This window comes from Xyrauchen texanus, chromosome 18, assembly GCF_025860055.1.
Source record: "Xyrauchen texanus isolate HMW12.3.18 chromosome 18, RBS_HiC_50CHRs, whole genome shotgun sequence".
Classification (NCBI taxonomy): Eukaryota; Metazoa; Chordata; class Actinopteri; order Cypriniformes; family Catostomidae; genus Xyrauchen; species Xyrauchen texanus.
The window spans coordinates 12,690,101-12,712,485 of record NC_068293.1 but is presented as its reverse complement, the minus strand read 5'-3'; the positions used below and the strand labels follow the sequence as shown (position 1 = coordinate 12,712,485).

General features: G+C 39.5%; 2 protein-coding genes across 2 annotated transcripts in view; both read left to right on the top strand.

Moving 5' to 3' along the window:
* The window catches only part of LOC127658998 (cholecystokinin receptor-like), a 46,427-nt gene extending 30,363 nt beyond the window's left edge, over positions 1-16,064 (top strand). The window contains exons 3-5 of the mRNA XM_052148599.1: positions 3,755-4,016; positions 5,610-5,737; positions 15,532-16,064. Coding sequence (XP_052004559.1) covers positions 3,755-4,016; positions 5,610-5,737; positions 15,532-16,064 — 923 coding nt within the window. The remainder of the gene's footprint in view (positions 1-3,754; positions 4,017-5,609; positions 5,738-15,531) is intronic.
* The window catches only part of LOC127659000 (cytoplasmic protein NCK2-like), a 576,925-nt gene that overhangs the window by 518,321 nt on the left and 36,219 nt on the right, over positions 1-22,385 (top strand). The gene's annotated exons all lie outside the window — the stretch shown is intronic.

The following is a 22,385-nucleotide window of genomic DNA, read 5'->3' as shown; positions in this document are numbered from 1 at the left end:
AAGACAACAGTGAACATGACAGAATAAAAGAAACTACAAAAGGACTACAAAACCAAAACAGGAACTAAACTAAACTTCAAAATAACAGTACAAAACAAAAGACAACAGTGAACATGACAGAATAAAAGAAACTACAAAAGGACTACAAAACCAAAACAGGAACTAAACTAAACTTCAAAATAACAGGACAAAACCTGACAGAACAACAGTGAACGTGACAAACTAACAGTGTGTTAGCTGTTACGTCTTTCAGAGCACACAAACCCTGTAAAAATCACCTGCCCAGCCAGCACAGTGCTGATATACAGAAACACCACGGCTACATCTTATTTTTATACAGTCTGTAGACTACACATATTTTTTTCCAAAGTTAAGTTAAGTTCCAAACCGTCAGTTAAGTTTCTATGTACATTGTTCTCACCTTTTCCTTGACCGGGAGCTCCAGTTGCCAAAGTGTTGCTGAGTCTGAAAACGCAAAGGATGCTGTAATCCTCCAGCTTAGTGTTGTGGAACCTCTTGTCCTGCTGAAGCGACTCGGGAATTGCCAGGTCTGAAAAGTTCTCTCATCTCACTTTCCGCCGTGCTGTGAGTAACGTTAGGTGCAGATGAGACTGTCCCCCACCGCTCAAGGGAAGAGGACAGGATGTGACAGTTTCAGTGGATGATAAAATATTATTTCGTAACACCCCGATGGCTTGCTACAGTATTCACGTCTCATCTCCATGCTGATCGTGTCCTGAACATGACCCAGTACAAGCTTCTCAACCAATCACAGCACGATAAATGTCCTGCTTCCGTTTCCACTATACTCCTTCCGTTTCCACTATACTCTGTCTCACACATGCATACATTCTTCTCTTACATACATATGTTTTCTTCTCACATCCATACATTATATATAATATTACATGTATATATTGACTGCATTTGCAGGAGAGGAAAAGTATGAATGTGTGAAAATATATGTATGTGAGAGGGCCAGAATATATGTATGTGAAATGGGAATGTATGTATGTGAGAGTGAAAATATATGTATGTGAAAGGAGAATGTATGTATGTGAGAGTGGAAAATATATGTATGTGAAAGGGGAATGTATGTATGTGAGAGTGAAAATATATGTATGTGAAAGAAGAATGTATGTATGTGAGAGTGAAAATATATGTATGTGAAAGGGGAATGTATGTATGTGAGAGGGCCAGAATGTATGTATGTGAAAGGGAAATGTATGTATGTGAGAGGGCCAGAATATATGTATGTGAAAGGAGAACGTATGTATGTGAGAGGGCCAGAATATATGTATGTGAAAGGAGAATGTATGTATGTGAGAGTGAAAATATATGTATGTGAAAGGGGAATGTATGTATGTGAGAGGGCCAGAATGTATGTATGTGAAAGGGAAATGTATGTATGTGAGAGGGCCAGAATGTATGTATGTGAGAGGGCCAGAATGTATGTATGTGAAAGGGAAATGTATGTATGTGAGAGGGCCAGAATATATGTATGTGAAAGGAGAACGTATGTATGTGAGAGGGCCAGAATATATGTATGTGAAAGGAGAATGTATGTATGTGAGAGGGCCAGAATATATGTATGTGAAAGGAGAATGTATGTATGTGAGAGGGCCAGAATATATGTATGTGAAAGGAGAATGTATGTTTGTGAGAGGGCCAGAATATATGTATGTGAAAGGAGAACGTATGTATGTGAGAGGGCCAGAATATATGTATGTGAAAGGAGAATGTATGTATGTGAGAGGGCCAGAATATATGTATGTGAAAGGAGAATGTATGTATGTGAGAGCGAAAATATATGTTTGTGAAAGGAGAATGTATGTATGTGAGAGGGCCAGAATGTATGTATGTGAAATGGGAATGTATGTATGTGAGAGTGAAAATATATGTATGTGAAAGGGGAATGTATGTATGTGAGAGGGCCAGAATGTATGTATGTGAAAGGGAAATGTATGTATGTGAGAGGGCCAGAATATATGTATGTGAAAGGAGAATGTATGTATGTGAGAGGGCCAGAATATATGTATGTGAAAGGAGAATGTATGTTTGTGAGAGGGCCAGAATATATGTATGTGAAAGGGGAATGTATGTATGTGAGAGGGCCAGAATGATTGTATGTGAAAGGGAAATGTATGTATGTGAGAGGGCCAGAATATATGTATGTGAAAGGAGAATGTATGTATGTGAGAGGGCCAGAATATATGTATGTGAAAGGAGAATGTATGTATGTGAGAGGGCCAGAATATATGTATGTGAAAGGAGAACGTATGTATGTGAGAGGGCCAGAATATATGTATGTGAAAGGAGAATGTATGTATGTGAGAGGGCCAGAATATATGTATGTGAAAGGAGAATGTATGTATGTGAGAGGGCCAGAATATATGTATGTGAAAGGAGAATGTATGTTTGTGAGAGGGCCAGAATATATGTATGTGAAAGGAGAACGTATGTATGTGAGAGGGCCAGAATATATGTATGTGAAAGGAGAATGTATGTATGTGAGAGGGCCAGAATATATGTATGTGAAAGGAGAATGTATGTATGTGAGAGCTGAAAATATATGTTTGTGAAAGGAGAATGTATGTATGTGAGAGGGCCAGAATGTATGTATGTGAAATGGGAATGTATGTATGTGAGAGTGAAAATATATGTATGTGAAAGGGGAATGTATGTATGTGAGAGGGCCAGAATGTATGTATGTGAAAGGGAAATGTATGTATGTGAGAGGGCCAGAATATATGTATGTGAAAGGAGAATGTATGTATGTGAGAGGGCCAGAATATATGTATGTGAAAGGAGAATGTATGTTTGTGAGAGGGCCAGAATATATGTATGTGAAAGGGGAATGTATGTATGTGAGAGGGCCAGAATGATTGTATGTGAAAGGGAAATGTATGTATGTGAGAGGGCCAGAATATATGTATGTGAAAGGAGAATGTATGTATGTGAGAGGGCCAGAATATATGTATGTGAAAGGAGAATGTATGTATGTGAGAGGGCCAGAATATATGTATGTGAAAGGAGAATGTATGTATGTGAGAGGGCCAGAATATATGTATGTGAAAGGAGAATGTATGTATGTGAGAGCGAAAATATATGTTTGTGAAAGGAGAATGTATGTATGTGAGAGGGCCAGAATACATGTATGTAAGAGGAGAATGTATGTATGTGAGAGTGAAAATATATGTATGTGAAAGGAGAATTTATGTATGTGAATGGGCCAGAATGAATAATGTCTTGTACGGCCCCTCATATATAAATGTATATAGTACACGTTTCTATATTCAAATTTTATATATTCAAATATGATTACATTGCTGCCATAATAATGGGCCATTTCAAAAGTTTATGTGATCTGGCTCTCATTTTTCTTTCCTTTGTGGGTTCCCACTCATTTATTTTATTATTGTAAATTATTGAAAAAAATTATGTTACACAATCCTCCAACTTTTCAGACAACCGACATTTCGGATTTAATTTAATCAGAATAAAATCACTGACTATCCCCTGTAAATGCTGGAATTACCTTACGTCCCCATGTAAAATAATTGCTGTCCGAATAGGGCATTCATTTGTCATGCCTTGATATAACTTGGATGTCACTCCTCTAATGCCCTTTTTGTAAAATGTTGTGAGAATCTGTGCTTTTGAGCTCTGTTTGACTCTAGTTTGTACAACATATGATCAAACCATAAATGTTCCCAGTTCTTTATCAAAACTATAATATTTTGTCTTATAACAGGTAGTTCAGTGTGCATATCCACTTTCAGTCTGGTGGCTATAGCCATTGAGAGGTACAGTGCGATTTGCAACCCGCTGAAGTCGCGGGCATGGCAGACCCGCTCCCATGCCTACAAAGTCATCGCTTTGACTTGGGTTTTGTCCTTCCTCATTATGACACCCTATCCCATCTTCAGCACCCTCGTCAAGTTAACTAAACCCAACAACATCACGGCTCACATGTGTCGCCATGACTGGCCGAAGAGTGAGGTGGAAAAAGCATGGTGAGTGATGCATATATATCTTGGGGTTAGTGAACAAACCAGAACCATTTTATGTGTAATAACACAGTAATAACAGAGTAATAAATTATTGATCAAATAAAATGATCACAGGATTATTTAAAAAAACAAAAAGAGCACTTTTGATGAGAAACAACACTGAATCAGTGGCAAACCATGCCACTTTATGATGCAACATTGTTTCTTTCATGTTCTAGAAAGGGGAATTTACACCAAGCATGAAGTAGGCTTAAAGGAATGTTCTGGATTCAATTAAAGTCAACCTATTAAGAATGCTTTCGATTATCAGAGAAAATAATTTTTACTCGTCAGACAGTTTGTAAAAATTGACAAAAACATGTGTAGAGAAATGCACTTACACGGCATTGCACTGGGATAAACCATGAAATACATAGTGTTTTGAAAGCATAGACTTGAAAGTCTATGCTTAAGAATGGCTCACACACGATGTACTGTTAAACAGTTGTTCGAACACAGAACACTTCTTTAATGAGAATTGCATCCTTTTATTCCATTATTTCTCATGGCATTGCTTTTTTGTCTGTGTCTATCTCATAAAGGGAGACAAAAAAAGAGGATCTGACACTCTGCAGTGCTATGATCAGGAACAGGTGTCTTAAAAATCAGCTAGGTGCCTCCTGTGGCACATTCATGTTTGATGACATCCACTAGTTATCATACTGGTAGGTAGACAGCTAGTGACAACAACAACTCAATTATCCACCAGAGGCAGTGCATTACGGAGATTTTACCATGGGTATGTGCTATTGTTAGGTTCACCAACAATGCTCCCTCTAAGCTGTGTGTGCATAGCTGCACACCTCTGATGGTGATTATGTGCAGACAGAAAAAAAAAAAGATCTGCACAGAGGCAGACTAAAAAATGTGTATGCATGTATGGATTAAAGCCGTGAGACATCTTGTGCAGCACTGATTATGTTGTGAGATAAGTGTATCATCCTAGAACATTAAATAAGATTGAAGCTCATAGTAGCACCATCTGGAATTGCAAAAATGAACTGTTTCTAAACATACAGTATGCAAATCCACTGAGGTCATGCATTATTATTTTTCTGTCTTGTTTCCTTGAAATCACAAGTTATTTTTGTCTTTTCTTGACATATGAAAAGTTACATATCCTGACACATTTTTTTTAAATAGTTTTTCTTGAGTAATGTCAAGACCAGACAGAAAAATGTCAGTAATGCATGGCCTCTAGATAACTTACTATGAATGACTATCATCCTGGCACAGTTAGCCTAAATATTTGCAGTGCATTTATAAATCACCCTCAAAACATGGTCTACCAGAATGTGACAAATAGCCTTAAAAAGATGTGAACTGTAGATATAAAGTATGTGCAGTTGAAATATGAATAAAAACAGAACTATTCTTGTCTAAAAGTGTGGCCAACCTTGGATAATTGTCTTAGGCTTGAATGGCTGCGCATTTGTGGATTTGTTGGTGTGGGGTTTATTGCACATTAAAAATGCAAGTGTAGTGCCTTAAAGAAAGAGATCCAATTTTACTGTGCCTCTGTTGATCTTATTATTTGTGTTTCCCCTTCTGTTTCAGGTGTATTCTGTTGCTATTTGTTCTATTTTTTATTCCTGGAGTTGTGATGATCATCGCTTATGGGCTCATTTCTCGAGAGCTCTACCGTGGAATACAGTTTGAATTGGAACAGAAGAAGGGACAGTGTGGTGAGACATTTAAGTCAACTATATAAATAATTAAATTCACCTTTACAGCATTTTTCAAACCACATGCTATTCAAAACCAGCTTTGCAAAGAGTAGGGCCTTTCAAACCCCATACTAAGCAAACCAAAGGTTACAGTAACGGGTGACTTTCTAAAACGTTTCATTACCTGAGGTAGAAACCTTGGGAGGAGCCAGAAGCTGGTTGCAAGAAATACCTTTAGAAACCCCTTTGGTGACAATACACTAACAATTTTAACTTAGGGATTTCTAAAGGGTTTCTTGGAACTTGGCCCAGGATTCAGCTAGGGAGGCCCTCCTTCTCGGGCTGGCACATATTTAAATTTATATAAGGCATACATGCATATACATGTAACTGTACATACATGTTAATTTGAAGTAACATATTCACAAAGTGTTAATGACAGTTATTATTTTAAATATCAACACTGCTTGTCCAAACAGATTAGAGAACCGGAACTGTTGTATTCTACAGTCCACTTTATTGTACTGATTTTAATATGCACCATCCAGGCAATCACAAACTGTATTAATTGTGCTATTTCCTGTGAATGCATTTGATGACCTACCTTGAGGATTTAATTGTCTGTGTGTACAGTCATGGCCATTTGTTTAAGACAAATAGAAAGAAAAAAGTGAACAAGACTGTAATGATTGCAGGAAGAAGTGAAATGAGCAGGATCTAAATGCAGCTTAAATTTAATAGCAAAAGGAGTTCAGATACAAAACTTGAAATACACAGGAACAAAACAAAACCAAAACTTGGGAATAGAACAAACGTTACATCCATAAGGGTTAACAGGAATAACACAAAGACTGAGCAACACAAGGACATTATATACACTGGGGAAAACAAGGTAAATGAGATACAACTGGGAACCATTAGGGCAGGAACCTGGAACAGAGAAGAGGGTAAACATAAAACTTCAAACTAAAAGTCTCTTGCACATCTGGTGGCCGCTAGGGCAAAAGTCCAAGAAAGCACAGGGGAAACGAGAGGGCAAAACAGGCCAGGCGGCCAAGATGGAGCGAACTGGGAGTCCGAAGGACAGACGTGAACCAGGAGACCGAGCAGGCCAGGACAGATCATGAGGACGGTCTGGAGACCAAGGACACCAGGGCTGCTCTAGCAGAAGACCTGGAGACCAAGGAGGTCAGGGCCAGTGTGGATGGCCAGAAGACCCGGGAGACCAGGGCTAATCAGGCGGACAGCCGGGAGACAAGGGCTGATCAGGCAGATGGCCGGGAGACCATGGCTGACCAGGCAGACAGCCGGTAGTCCCGGGCTGATCAGGCGGACGGCCGGGAGACCAGGGCTGATCAGGCAGATGGCCGGGAGACCAGGACTGATCAGGCAGATGGCCAGAAGACCAGAGCAGATCAGGTGGCCGGCGAAAGACTGGAGCAGAGGGTGGATGACCAGAAGACCCAGGAGACCAGGGCTGATCAGGCGGACAGCCGGGAGACCAAGGCTGATCAGGTGGACGGCTGGAAGACTGGAGCAGATCATGCGGATGGCTGGAAAACTGGAGCAGATCAGGCGGACGGCCAGAAGGCAAGAGCAGATCAGATGGATGGCTGGAAGACCAGAGTAGATCAGGCGGACGTCTAGAAGACCAGAGCAGATCAGGCAGATGGCCAGAAGACCATTGGCAGATCAGGCAGAACAATAGGAGGCTGAGCTGCAGGAGGTGGAGGCTTGGAGGGTGGAGCCATGAAAGGCTCAGAGGTTAGAGCTGCAGGGGACTCGGAGAGCAAGGCACTAGGGAATAAGGCACTGGAAAATATTTCACTGTGGAACATGGAAAAGGGAAGCATCACTGGGGAGTTTGGAATACTCTTAAACTCCTAGCGACCTCTGGTGGCCGCTAGGGCAAAAGTCTCAGGTGTTACAGAGACTCAATTTAGTAAGTAATGAAATGTGACCTATGATTTAAAAAAAAGAAATGCAGCTGTTCATAATTTCCCTAACTGCCCTAAAAAAAGCAAGCAAATACAAACTTGAACATTACTCTAAATTGCTCAGTGGCAGAACCCTTTAGAAGTTAATATCTGCTAGATTGCTTTATGTCCCATTCTGGATTCCACTGTTTTGAGGTACCGGTAAATCATTCTATTAATGTTACAAATATACCTACATCTTTTCTGTGCTTCAGCAATCTAGCATTACAACTCTCCATCAATGACTGAGTCACCGCTCTCACCATTAAGATGTTTTCATCTAAATTAGCAAAATGTCATTTCCTTTTCCATTTTTATTGGTAACAGTTTGTGTAAATGGAAAATCATGAATGCAGAAATACAACCTGTTGTGCGGTATTGTGTAGGTTAGTGGTTTGTGAAAAACACTAGGGATTCCATTCACAATTATTTTAGTACTTTTAAGGAATAACTGGTCCTAACTATATTTTAAAGATTAATACATACTAATATTTTTATTACATTAAAGTACCATTTATTCAGTCTGATTTCTTGAAATGTATGTGATCATGGTCATATTTTGCCAAAAGCATTTGAAATGTAATCAGACAAGGTTCCCTTTCACAGGAACTCTGCACGCTGCATGATGATGCAATGGAGAACATGTTAGTGGTCACGTGGTTTGAAGCCCTAATACAATCACGCCAATCCATTGGCTAATAGCGCTTAAGCGACACTTAAGGAGCTACGTCATGGGCTACTTATAAGTGTCAGCCTATAGCGCCATCCCTCATATTTTCTTACTTCTGTGTACAAATTTGTCTAAGCCTGTGTTGTTTCTAGCGACTCACATTGAAGGATTGTTTCCTCCCTTTTGAGTGGCAACATGTAAGGACGTCATTGGAAACAGCTTAACTTTCAGATCAATTTGATATTTCTGCATTGTAAAAAAAAACTATGAGGAGAATGGCACTTCATAGAGGCTCAGATTTTTTTGCCATGGGGCACTATCCCCAGATTTTCCAGTACTACGGCCTCCGAATATGGAGCTTTGTGAGTAGTGAGTTTTCTCAAATTCGGCCTTTGACTCCTGGACCAAGGGTCTCAGGGCAGGCGTAACATAATTCAATGTACAACATGCACAAGTGTACACAAAACACCCCCCAATAATGCTGGGGCTGTTATGGTGAACCAGCTTGTTCCCAATTCCCCCAATGTTCACACATTCTTCCCTTTTCAAAATGCCAGGGAAGGTGTTTTATCAATGATCGTACCTGATGTAGATAATCAGGGCAACCTATATATACTCACCTAAAGGATTATTAGGAACACCTGTTCAATTTCTCATTAATGCAATTATCTAATCAACCAATCACATGGCAGTTGCTTCAATGCATTTAGGGGTGTGGTCCTGGTCAAGACAATCTCTTGAACTCCAAACTGAATGTCAGAATGGGAAAGAAAGGTGATTTAAGCAATTTTGAGCATGGCATGACCATTTCTAGGGTTTACAAAGAATGGTGTGAAAAGGGAAAAACATCCAGTATGTGGCAGTCCTGTGGGCGAAAATGCCTTGTTGATGCTAGAGGTCAGAGGTGAATGGGCCGACTGATTCAAGCTGATAGAAGAGCAACTTTGCCTGAAATAACCACTCCAACCACACACAACTGAGGTATGCAGCAAAGCATTTGTGAAGCCACAACACGCACAACCTTGAGGCGGATGGGCTACAACAGCAGAAGACCCCACCGGGTACCACTCATCTCCACTACAAATAGGAAAAAGAGGCTACAATTTGCAAGAGCTTACCAAAATTGGACAGTTGAAGACTGGAAAAATGTTGCCTGGTCTGATGAGTCTCAATTTCTGTTGAGAAATTCAGATGGTAGAGTCAGAATTTGGCATAAACAGAATGAGAACATGGATCCATCATGCCTTGTTACCACTGTGCAGGCTGGTGGTGGTGGTGTAATGGTGTGGGGGATGTTTTCTTGGCACACTTTAGGCCCCTTAGTGCCAATTGGGCATCGTTTAAATGCCACGGCCTACCTGAGCATTGTTTCTGACCATGTCCATCCCTTTATGGCCACCATGTACCCATCCTCTGATGGCTACTTCCAGCAGGATAATGCACCATGTCACAAAGCTCGAATCATTTCAAATTGGTTTCTTGAACATGACAATGAGTTCACTGTACTAAAATGGCCCCCACAGTCACCAGATCTCAACCCAATAGAGCATCTTTGGGATGTGGTGGAACGGGAGCTTCGTGCCCTGGATGTGCATCCCACAAATCTCCATCAACTGCAAGATGCTATCCTATCAATATGGGCCAACATTTCTAAAGAATGCTTTCAGCACCTTGTTGAATCAATGCCACGTAGAATTAAGGCAGTTCTGAAGGCGAAAGGGGGTCAAACACAGTATTAGTATGGTGTTCCTAATAATCCTTTAGGTGAGTGTACATGCCTAGATATAATAAAGGCAAAATATTATGAACTCTCACTCAATCAGCTGCAGTAGCAGAGTATCTAGCAGCTTAACGGCAGTTACAGATTGTATAGAATTGGGTAATTTGAACGATAAAGCATGGTTATGTCATTTAGTTCAGGTGTTGTCGGCACTGTTCAACAAGGTGATTCCTACAGTGGTTTCTGTTTAGAAAGCCACGTTCTTAATTCAAGAAATTTACTCTCTCTTGCAGAAAAGGCCAATATGAGAGATTCCCCTTCTTGGAGAGAATGCATTTTTTACAGCCGTTATCTCCTGATCCCGAAGAGAGACGGCTGCTAACGTCCCATTTTGGATTTGAGACATTTCAATTTCACTCTCATGAAATGTGGATTCAGAGTGCTGACGCAAAAACAAATGATGTCACAAGTGCAGCCAGGTGACTTTTTTTGTGACAATAGATTCAAGGACGCTTATTTCCACATTCGGACTGCACCCGTTATGGCTATACCTCTTTTGTTTTTTCCTGTTCCACTCCTTTGTCTTTCTTTGATTCAGCAGGTGATTAAATTGGCTACACCTGTAGCTAATTGGGACTTGCCTATTTTACCATGGTTGGAATTCCAAATCGAGTGGCTTCTCTTTGCTGGCTCTGCACGACTGCCAGTTTGAATGGCTTGACTTCCCTACTTGGGAGTGCCGCTGCTGAAGTCTGCCCCTTAACATCATGTTGAATTTTCTCCATTTATTTTCAAATTTTCTTAAAAAACCCTAGACACTAATTAATATCTCTATTTATTTTGGCTTTTATATTTGGGCTTCTCTTTTTTTGCATTCCTGAGCCAGGTTGTAACACGCCAAAGCACAGACGTTTTCTCAGATTTGCTATTGGGGGCAAAGTATACCAAATTGTGTAATTTCGAACAACGCTTGCTTTGGACACCATGCACATTCATGCATTCATGCAGCTTTGACGCCTTTGAGGCTTCAAGCCATCCACATTTTGGATCTGCAGACTCTTCAGCTTCTTCAATCTTCAACCACTGAGGCATGTGCTCTTAAAAATTATGCATGGATGTTGCCATGATCTGTTACCATAGAAATGGACCCACTTTCTGTTGTCTGGCATTCCATTGGGACAGGTGTGTTGCCGCAAAGTGATAATGACAGACACCTCCTCCATGGGTTGGGGCGCTGTGTACGAAGGTTGTCCAGCTTACAGAATATGGATAGGCCAGCGGATAAATTGCCACATAAAACTGTCTGGAGATGTTGGCAGTGCTATATACATTGACAGTTTTCCTTCTAGAGATCTGGGACAATCGTATTCTCTTCTGGTCTGACAACAGGACGGTGATGCTGAGGCTGGCACATCGCATTCTTCTTTGGACACAGGACAATGTTCTGGTCTCGTGCATGTCCCAGGTCACTTACATTTGTGGGCAGATATCCTGTACAGACAGGGTTTGATACCCAGAGAATTGACATTACATCCTCAGATTGTGGATCAGATCTGGAGGAGGTTTGGTAGAGCTGACATGGACCTGTTTGCTTCGAGCATGATGTCACACTGTCCCATCTGGTTCTCTGTCTTGCAACCGCCAATGCTTGTCATCGATGCGCCGGCTAAATCACTGTCCTATATAGCAACACTGACAGCGTGTCTTTATGCATTCTACCGATTAGCCTGCATGTAGTTCTGCAGAGGGTTCGGGAGGATTCCAGTCAGAATGTCAGGTGTGGAACAGCATTTGGCACCCTCACCAGACTTAAGGAAGTTATGGGTTTGGCCCCTCAGTGTGGTGCTCTTATGAATGATGGTTTATCCCCCACTGTAGTTGATACTAAATACATTTATGTGGCGTATTTTCACCTCTTGGTGTTCAATGCGAAGTGAAGTTCCAGTTCACTGCCCAATCGGTTCAGTGCTGGAAGTGCTGTATAGGAGTGTTTCAGGGCTGGGGTTCCCCGACAACGCTTAAGTCTATGTTGCCACTATAGTGGCTGAGCATGCACTTGTGAATGGGGTTTCTGTTGGTAGACAATCTCTTGTCTCCATTTTATGGGCAGAGTGCGTAGATTTTGGCCTTTTTGCCCTGTCCATACCTTTCCATACCTTCGCCCTGTCCATCCCATTATGGGATTTATCTATGGTGTTAGAGGTGCTCTCTGGTGCTCTGTTTGAGCCCTTAGCATCAGTGGCTGATACGTTTTTGACTCTTAAATTGCATTGCTTTTGGTATTGGCTTAGTTTAAGAGGGTTGGTGATTTGCATGCCCTGTCAATCAACCCTTTGTGTATGGATTTTACGCCAGGGTTATCAATGGTTGTGTTGAGACCTATATCTTTTTGCTCACAGAGTATTAATTTGCTGTCTTTCTCTCCTCCTCCATTTGAGTCAGATGAGAGTGAAAGGCTGCATGTGCTGTGCCCTATTGGGGCTATGCGGGTTCATGACCACATACTAGCCAGTAGCGTAAGTCAGAACAGCTGTCTGTATGCTTTAGACGGGTATTCTGGCTCGTTCTTCTTGTATGGTGGCAGGGTGGTCCTCTCCACATACTTTTGACAGATGTTATAATCTGGACATGAATTTGTCTCCTGATTCCTATGCTCTCTCTGTTAGAACAAACGTAAAGACATAGTTTTTATATTTTTAAGCTTGCTTTTGCACCCCTGTATGCTTGGCACATTAGCTTAGACTACTATTCGCATGGTGTGATGGTATATCATTCCCCATTGCATCATCACGCAGTGTGCAGGTCCTATGAAAGGGAATGTCTCGGTTACATATGTAACCTTGGTTCCCTGAGTGGGAACAAGATGGCACCAAGTATGGCTGCTGCGTTGCGAGCTCCGACACAACACTGCAGTTTATTGTTTGTTTTGTTTACAGTTTTTAGTTTTTTGGTCTTGGATGTTGTCTGCCTTATTGTATACGACAGACAAACACTTTTGGACATTGGTTCTACAATTACACACTGTAAACCGGACTTCAAATTCCTCAATGCTGACCAGCTGTTTACAAACACGCCAGCGGAGCCCTTTGTCTGGGCTGCCCAGCCGCGGAAACGCAGAAGGAAAAGGGGAAAAAGAGCCTGCGTTCTCATCAGAGTAAGACGTCGTGCAAACCGACCCCCGCTACCCAGTATACTACTGACAAATGTTCAGTCTCTGGACAACAAGCTCTGCGAGCTGAGAGCACGGATCTCTTTCCAACAATGGACTGCTGCGTTATTTGCCTTACAGAAACCTGGTTGTCTGCGGAGATTCCAGACTCGGCCATCGAACCCACTGGGTTCTCCGTGCACAGAGCGAAAGACCTCTCAGGTAAAAGCAGAGGTGGTGGTGTATGTTTTATGATCAACAAATCATGGTGTGTTCAGAGGAACATACATTTTATCAAGTCTTTCTGCTCCCCTGACCTGGAATATCTCATGCTTCTGTGTCGACCATTCTGGCTACCGAGGGAATTCACAGCAGTCATTATCACAGCTGTGTACATCCCCCCACAAGCCGACACAGACCAGGCACTCAAAGAACTGTATGGGAGTATAAGCGAGCAGGAAACTGCACAGCCTGAGGCCACATTAACAAAGCCAACTTTAAAACAATCGCACCAAAATACCACCAACACGTCAGCTTCAACACACGAGGGGACTGGGTTTTGGACCATTGCTGTTCTCCTTTCCGGGATGGCTACAAATCCCTCCCCCACCCACCATTTGGCAAATCAAACCACTCTTCCGTTCTGCTGTGTTCTCAGCCCACTCCTGTATTCCCTGTACACACATGACTGTGTGGCAACACATAGCTCCAATGCCATCATTAAGTTTGCTGATGATACGACGGTGGTAGGTCTGATCACTGACAATGATGAAACAGCCTACAGAGAGGAGGTGCACACACTAACACGCTGGTTTCAGGAGCACAACCTCTCCCTCAACGTCAGTAAAACCAAGGAGCTTGTGATGGACTTCAGAAAGAAAGACAGAGAACACAGCGCCATCACCATTAATGGAGCACCGGTGGAGAGAGTCAGCAGTTTCAAGTTCCTCTGTGTCCACATCACTGAGGAACTCACATGGCCTGTCCACACTGAGGCCGTTTTGAAGAAGGCTCACCAGCGCCTCTTCTTCATGAGACGGCTGAGGAAGTTTGGAATGAACCACCACATCCTCACACGGTTCTTCACCAGCACTGTAGAGAGCATCCTGTCTGGCTGCATCACCACCTGGTATGGCAATAGCACCGCCCACAACCGCAAAGCCCTGCAAAGGGTGGAGCAAACTGCCAGAATCATCATCGGAGGTGAGCTTCCCTCCCTCCAGGACATATATAACAGGCGGTGTGTGAAAAAAGCTCAGAGGATCATCAGAGTCTGAGGGCTGCTCTCACTGCTACCATCAGGCAGGCGGTATCAATTACATGACAGTTTCTTCCCCCAAGCAATCAGACTTTTGATCAATTGATCTCTCACGATCAACAATCAGCACTGCACTTTATTAATCTTATTATCTCACACTGGACTGTCAAATATATTCCCCTCAATAGAACTACTGAATATATATATATTTTATATACTCTTATTTTTATTTTTTTTATTGTATGTGTATTCTATATTGTGTGTATTGTTTACTGTACATTGTATATTATATTGTGTTGTGTAAGTATGTGTACATTTCATATGTAAATTTTGTTTTGTAAATATGTTGTTTATTGTAATTGGTATATGTCTCGTCACTGTCATGACTGCTATGTTGCTCGGAACTGCACAAAAGACTTTCACCTACTGCTGCTCTTGTGTACATGGTAGTGTGACAATAAAGTGATTTGATTGATTTGATTTGATTGATGCAGAGGCTCATGCCTCTTGCAGAATATCCATAAGGCCACCCATGGTCTTACATGTGGTAATGGCTTTATTATTACAAATGTCACTGTGAAACAAGGGTAGAACAACGATAAACTTTCAAATAGGCAAGTACAATTTAGAATTAAGGGATTAAAACTTGCATGAATTATGGACTTATTGACAGATTTTTATCCTATTCTAAAGGTAACTTAAATCACTGGGCCTGTGTACTGTTAAACTAATATCATACTTGTTCAAGTAATGTCCAAACAAATGTATGCAGAAACAGTCTCCAGTTACCTTTATCACTTATTGCAAGGTGGGAGAATTTGGCTGGTAAAAATGTTGAGTGGCTAGTGACCTTGGAAGCTGGTGAGCCAAAAAGTTAACTTCAAACCCTGCTTGCAATCATTGAGATTTTCATCAGCAAAATGCAAACCTGGTTTAAAATGTTACTCTTGTACTACTTGTCCTTAATCTTACTAATGATGTATGGATGAATGACTGCCTTTTTAATTATTTTTGAGGAATATGCAATGTTTCCTCTCTAGGAATGAAAAATGGCATCAGTGCCACTGGCTTATCTAGGAGCGCTGACGGAGATGGCTGCTATATCCAGTTGTCCAAGCAACCTAACTCCATGGAGATGTCAGCCCTCACGCCAATCAGCTCTGCAAAGGTGGACCGACCCCGCAGCAACACTTCAGAGGCCAAACTAATGGCCAAGAAGCGTGTAATCCGTATGCTCATTGTCATCGTGGCCATGTTCTTCATCTGCTGGATGCCCCTATACTCCGTTAACACCTGGAAAGCTTTCGACCTTCCATCAGCCCACAGAGCTCTCTCAGGGGCCCCTATCTCTTTCATCCACCTGCTGTCTTACACTTCTGCCTGCGTCAACCCCATAATCTACTGCTTTATGAATAAGCGCTTTCGCAAAGTGCTTCTCACAACCTTTTCATGGTGCTGCTGCTGGTCCTGCCGCAGTAGGGTCTTCAGAGAGGGTGATGATGAGGTCACTGGTACTGGTGCGTCCATGTCCAAGTTCAACTATACCACTGTAAGCACCATGGGGACATGCTAATTCTCAGAGCAAAGGCCCCTTTGGGACCCTGGCTGAAATAGGCAAAGAAGAATTTAAGTTGTTATTGACAAATGGTTTGGACTGATAGATAACGCTCAGCTTTGAACAGTATCCTACAAAATGGTAAAGGTTTGACTTTTGTTGACAGGCTTATAAAGTGAGTCGCTGTATTTAAACGAAAACAGTTACTGTAGGCTGAAACAAACATGATGGCTCATGTAGTTAAATATTCACCAGAGACTTGTATAAATGTATACTGTAAAGACAGCATCCCACAAGCTGGGTTAAAATGACTACATTTTGTGAGGGGATGCCATACCATCAGGCTGTTTTTGCTAAAATCTCGCTCTCTTCTGTGGAGGTCTGTCAAACTCACCTTTTATAGGTGACAGACCATCCAATTTTTGTTTTATTCCATATCACATATTGCAACATCTAATTTTGATTCCATTTTACATATTGCAACATCTAATTGGCAGCAAATCATTGTGGAGCACACCGCAATAAGAAAAGGAGTACCATGTGAACATAAACAATTGAATTAGATGGAGTTAAGTTTCGTTGTAATTTTTCAAGTGTAGCTGAACCCCAGAAAAACACTCTGTTACACATTCACAATGGATAACAATCAGTGTTTGCAATGTACTCTGCATTTGCTGAATCCATGCCGGACAATGGCATGTCAGTTTTTTGGTGTGGGAAGAGGCTCATTGGTCACTTCCAAGACCAAAAGAGTCCATTGGTTGAAGTTGAGTCGCTGGGGCTGTTAGCATCCACCGACTCCATCTGAATCCCCAACAACTACAGTAAGTAAATAAAGCTAAAGACTGAAAATCGAGCAGTGGGATGCTAATCTTATGAAGTTGAGTAATCCTGCTTAGTATATCAAGTATTTAAAAAAAAAAATTCTGTGTTTGTTACTTCAGGAGAGATATTGTGAAGGTTTTCTAATATGAAGACTTAAAGAAAATGTTTTAGTTGTCTATCTAGAACCCTAGAACATGTTGTAGTGTAGCTATGAATTTAATATAATAGTCATAATTATTACATAGTATTAAAATAAGTAGACCACATCAGATGATTTAAGTCTATGTGAAATCAATTTAGACCATATTTACTTTAGTAATGCACTTTCTTAGTATTTATATGCACTATAAAGTTTATCAGTGACTTTCTTATTTTTTATTTTATTTGATGTCACAAATCCCTTGATTCATCCTGTCCTCTCCAACCACCTGGCTCCATTCTAATATGTAACATCCACTTTTCAAAACCTAGACAGTTCGCAATGTATAAATGTCCCACCATACTTTGTTTTTTCTTGTTGAATGTCCTGTTTTACTCTAAATCTGATTATATCAGAATTGGGAAGTTAAATGGGTTGCAAATGCTGTTTCATTTTGACTTTAATGATGATTGAAATGTTGTGTATGTCTGTTGGTATATAGGACAGTGATTAGCCAATGACCTCATACTCATTTATGTGGCTTAAAAGAGTTTTTCTTGTTTGTTTTTAAAGTTGTCCATCATACCCCTCACAGTCTGTGGCTTATCCTCTTGAGTGGTGGCAAATCCGAGCAATGGTTGCATGAAAACACTGATAGGCATGAACTCATGCCAATCTGTCATAATATCACAGGTTGATTTATGGTTGCATTCACAGTACATACCCTTGTCAATTTCATAATTATAAGCTTATAGTTATGCTCCCAGATGTTCCTCATCAAAAAATGCTCAAAAACTTTAAAACGCAATGTCATTTGGAGTTTTATTTTCTCCTTCAGAAAAGAGAATAGATTTTTTAGAGGCAAAGAGAGCCGAGATTAGATGTAAAATATTACTCTACATTCAGATCCCCAAGCTGTCATTTCCCCTTCATTCATTCACATGGAACTCCATTAATTTTCATGTTACCTCAAGAGTTTTTAATACTCACATCTAAACATATAATAATCAATAGGGATGTCATTTTAAAGGGTTCATGTATTACAATTAAAAAAAAATAGCATCTGCTGACAGGAACGTCAATTACATAAAAATAAGTATTCCTACCATCAGGGCAATTCACAATTCACTCAATTGCAAAATAAATTGCTCTGGACTGTAAACAATGTTATAATTGAATAAATGCACAGTTATAATGCTTATGGATATGGAAACAAACAATAGTGACTTCTAAAGCCATATTTTGTAATGTCTTTTAATTATCTTCATTTGGGGGCTTAATTTTGGGGGCTTTTCTCAGCAAATGTAGATATGCAATTATTTGCTGTTAATTTGATTAATTGTTCAACATATTATGCATTTAGTTAATTATTAACATTTTGTAATTACTTAACAGCCCTAATACTTTTAACATTACAACATGCTTCAATTGGTCAGATAGGACTTAAATGGTTCAATTCCTAACCAAGCAATAACAAGCACAAATCCTCCCCAAAGTATTCCTACTGCTTTCCTGATCATTTCACCACCTTCTCTTCTCTTCTCTTCTCTTCTCTTCTCTTCTCTTCTCTTCTCTTCTCTTCTCTTCTCTTCTCTTCTCTTCTCTTCTCGAATTGTCTGTTTACTTCCTATTTCTGTCCTTCTATTGGATAAACACAGCTTTCTAATCAATGTGCATCTGCTCATTGAGCTTGCTTTCCAGTGAACAGTGACAGCATCTTATCCACACTCTTCCACAGGCCCTCCTCAAGAGGCTCAGCCCTGATTACCCACCATCAAACAGCATGCCTTAAAAACAGCCAATTCCCCCATAAAATGCATGGAGCTTGGTCATCCAAACTTTCTCATACCAGCTAGGGTTTTAATAGCATCTTTCCCCTGTGATGCTTATTTCTTGCTTTCAGGATCTGTTCTCAAGATAACATGCAATGATTACTTTTATGGGATCACACCAGTACTTCCATTAGATTCAGCTGCCCAATCATTCAGGGTTTAAGATCGAAAAGGGTGACGGTGATCATAGATTAATCAAGTGTAACATTTGAACTGTTCCTGATTGTGTTGTTTGAGAAATGGTCAAAAAACCATGGTGCAGTATCATTCAGTCTTTAAATTGCATCGTATCAACCAATCCTGAAAAAGGTTAGAAGCAATGGTTGTTGTTTCACAGATGTTTCAGTTTTATTTTAATTAGATAAGAAATGAGGTCAGCAGATGCATTTAGGTCTGACATTTCCAAACATATGATTATTCCTTTTTATTGAGGGACCAATGAAACCAATATAGTCAGTGGTACAAATCCTGCTGTAAACAGGACTGATGACTGACTGCCTCAGGTTTGGATCCTTTGAGAAAACATATGTTTCCTGGGAAAAACAACTGGCATATTAAGTAATGACCAGCACATTTTCCTATAAAGTTTCGAGGTTAGAGCCCAAAAGCAGGAGAGAAACTCAAAAGTGGTGGATTTGAGATTGAGTGCTTATTGAATATTAAAATATACTGTAGTATTGTCTCATGTAGGAATCACTGATGTCAAATGTGTAGGAATATATGGATTGGATCCAGTTTTTCTATTCAGTAGAGATCTACAATACCTGGAGATAGCTTTTCATTAGCATTACCATTCATTGCAAAGGTAGTTGTTTGGCTGGTACATGTCTCTAAAGGCATCAGACAGGAAATTATATATATATATGTATATATATATATATATATATATATATATATATATATATATATATATATATTAGGGCTGTCAATCAATAAAACATTTCAATCAAATTAATTACATGGTGTCCCTATTAATTAATCGCATTTAATCGCACATACAAATATTTGCTGAGAAAGCCCCTCAAATAACAATAATTCAATATATAATGATGAAATAACATATCATATAGAGAGGTAAAACATACAGACACATTTAAAATGTACTCTTTAGTTGATATAATGTGTTTCTCTTTATAATAACATACAGTATATATAAGAAATGATAAGCAGAATGAATATTTATTGTATTAATATATTATTTAATAAGAATAAAATGTAAGGCCCAAGTATTTTAAAAGTTCATATGTGAGGTTCATTGAGCTCCGACACTCAGTGTATATGTCAGCATCCAAATTCACTAATTTCTTTCACTTACTGCTGAGATATAGTGCACTAACTGCCATTCACTATATAGGAAATAGTGAAATAGAGCCACTCTCTTCGCCATATAATCGCCCTCGCGCCCCTCGCTGTGTACATGCAGAAATCGCGCTCCAGTTGTCAATCATGCGAATGGCAGAGCAAAAGGCATTTACACTTAACTTGGATGTTTAAATGGTTTATACAGTTAATCAGCATGAAGTAGTGTATAATTATATGTATTATAGAAATATATATATTCTACATATATATATATATATGGTGGATGGCAACCCCCACCCATTAATCAAAATACAGCCCCCCCCAATATTTTTACAGTTATAAATGAAACATGTAAATTCACACTGAACCCCTCGGGCCAAATCTATGCCCTTGATGTACTCCAATAATTGGCTGAACTAGAGAAATACTTCTAAACACAGGTGTCACTTTTTTAATAAAATAGATTAAAGAGCTTATATGAGTTTAATATTTTTTAATCTGTTTAGTTTCTGTTATTAAAAATCAGAAAGACTATGGTATTTACATATTATGATTGTTAATTAATTTGTGCAGAGCAAGGACACAGGTGAGAGATCCATCACTGCAAAGATTCCATAATGAAGAATCGTATCTACCTTTGTAATAATTTCATCTTCAAGATATGTATTCTTATTAAAAACAAGTTAAACAAACAAACAATACATTTTATTGTGACGCCAGCAGCTTCAAGGAAATAACATATTATCATACTTGGTTCATAAATATTTTAAGGATAATTTTAAGTAGAAATATGCTAATCTTAAACAGAATAACTGAATTACAACTGAATTTAACCCAATTAAAAATCCCAAATTAAAAGTGAATCTTTATGTAAAGATTGTACATGATATCTGTGTAAAACCTCACTCCCTGGCTTCAAGAGGCGCACTAGCGACTGAAGCTAGAGGGTGCAACCTTTATCCTCCTCGTTAGCGTGCCTGCCTCACATGCTGGCTGATGCTGGTTTAAATCCGAGCTTTATAAAGCTCGAGCAGGACCGGTTACATTTACATACATTATAATACAGTCTTAAACGTATGATCTTTTATATTAACTTTTAAATCAATATTTTAACATAACCATTAAAAGATCAATATTATATGAAAATATTAGAGAAAGTGTGTAGTTTAGGTGCTTTGGCTATTTCTTTTAAGCTTTTCACAATTGTTTTTACCACTATTCACCAATTCATTACATTATCTACTTTTGCTAGTTCATTTTAAATGGTCCTGTTGTGTGAAAAATTCTAAAACTCTAAAAATTACAAATATTTTAGTCTTTCAATTTATAATTGGCTAATTGTTTATATATTATTTAAATCGTATACAGCATGTCACACTATAGGACATATCAACTTCCCATGTATTGTTGTGGTAAAATATGTTCTTTAAAGGTCTTGTGTGGCAGATAAGCAGTGTTTTTCATGATTGATGGGAGCTTCCACCACCTGCAGAGGTTTAGATTACTGAGCCAGCCTTCTAGTTGGAGTTTTTACTACAGGCATTGATGTCTCAACTTCAGCAATTGTGGTGACATCTTCCATGCAACAAATCATTAAAGATTGGATGCTGCTACCAACTTGTACAAAGTCAGCAATGCTACACGCATGTAATGAAATTGAGTTGGCTCTGGCCTTTTTGTGTTGGTATGTAATCAGGGATCCGAGGAGACTGTAAAAGTCTACAGCCACCGCCTTAGTGTTGCAACAGATGAGCCGCTGTTGACAAAGCAACTTGGAAAATTTTTTGAAGCCCCCATCTAGTTGCTAAAATAAATAAATATTGTACAAAATTAGAGCGCATGCTATCTTGTCATTGCGACTTGACATGCTGTGATTGTAGTGACTTTGTATATCATAATTATGTCTGGGAAACTTGCCATTATTCCAACTTTATAGTTTTGTAACTGCAACTTGACCAATGGCTGATAAAAAAATTATTAATGTAAGTCTTCATCTTACAGCATTATGTTAATTAGAAAATGTAATGTGTATACAAGTAATTGCATGGCAAATATAAGAAGTTAAGTAGCAACTGTGAGAAGGTCATAATTACTATAAATAACACACCACATATTTAATACAATGCAATTATGATATCCTTGAGCATTATTTTAGGGTATAGACACAAAGTATTATTTTAGGGTATAGACACAAAGTATTATTTTAGGGTATAGACACAGAGTATTTTTAGCAATGAATGT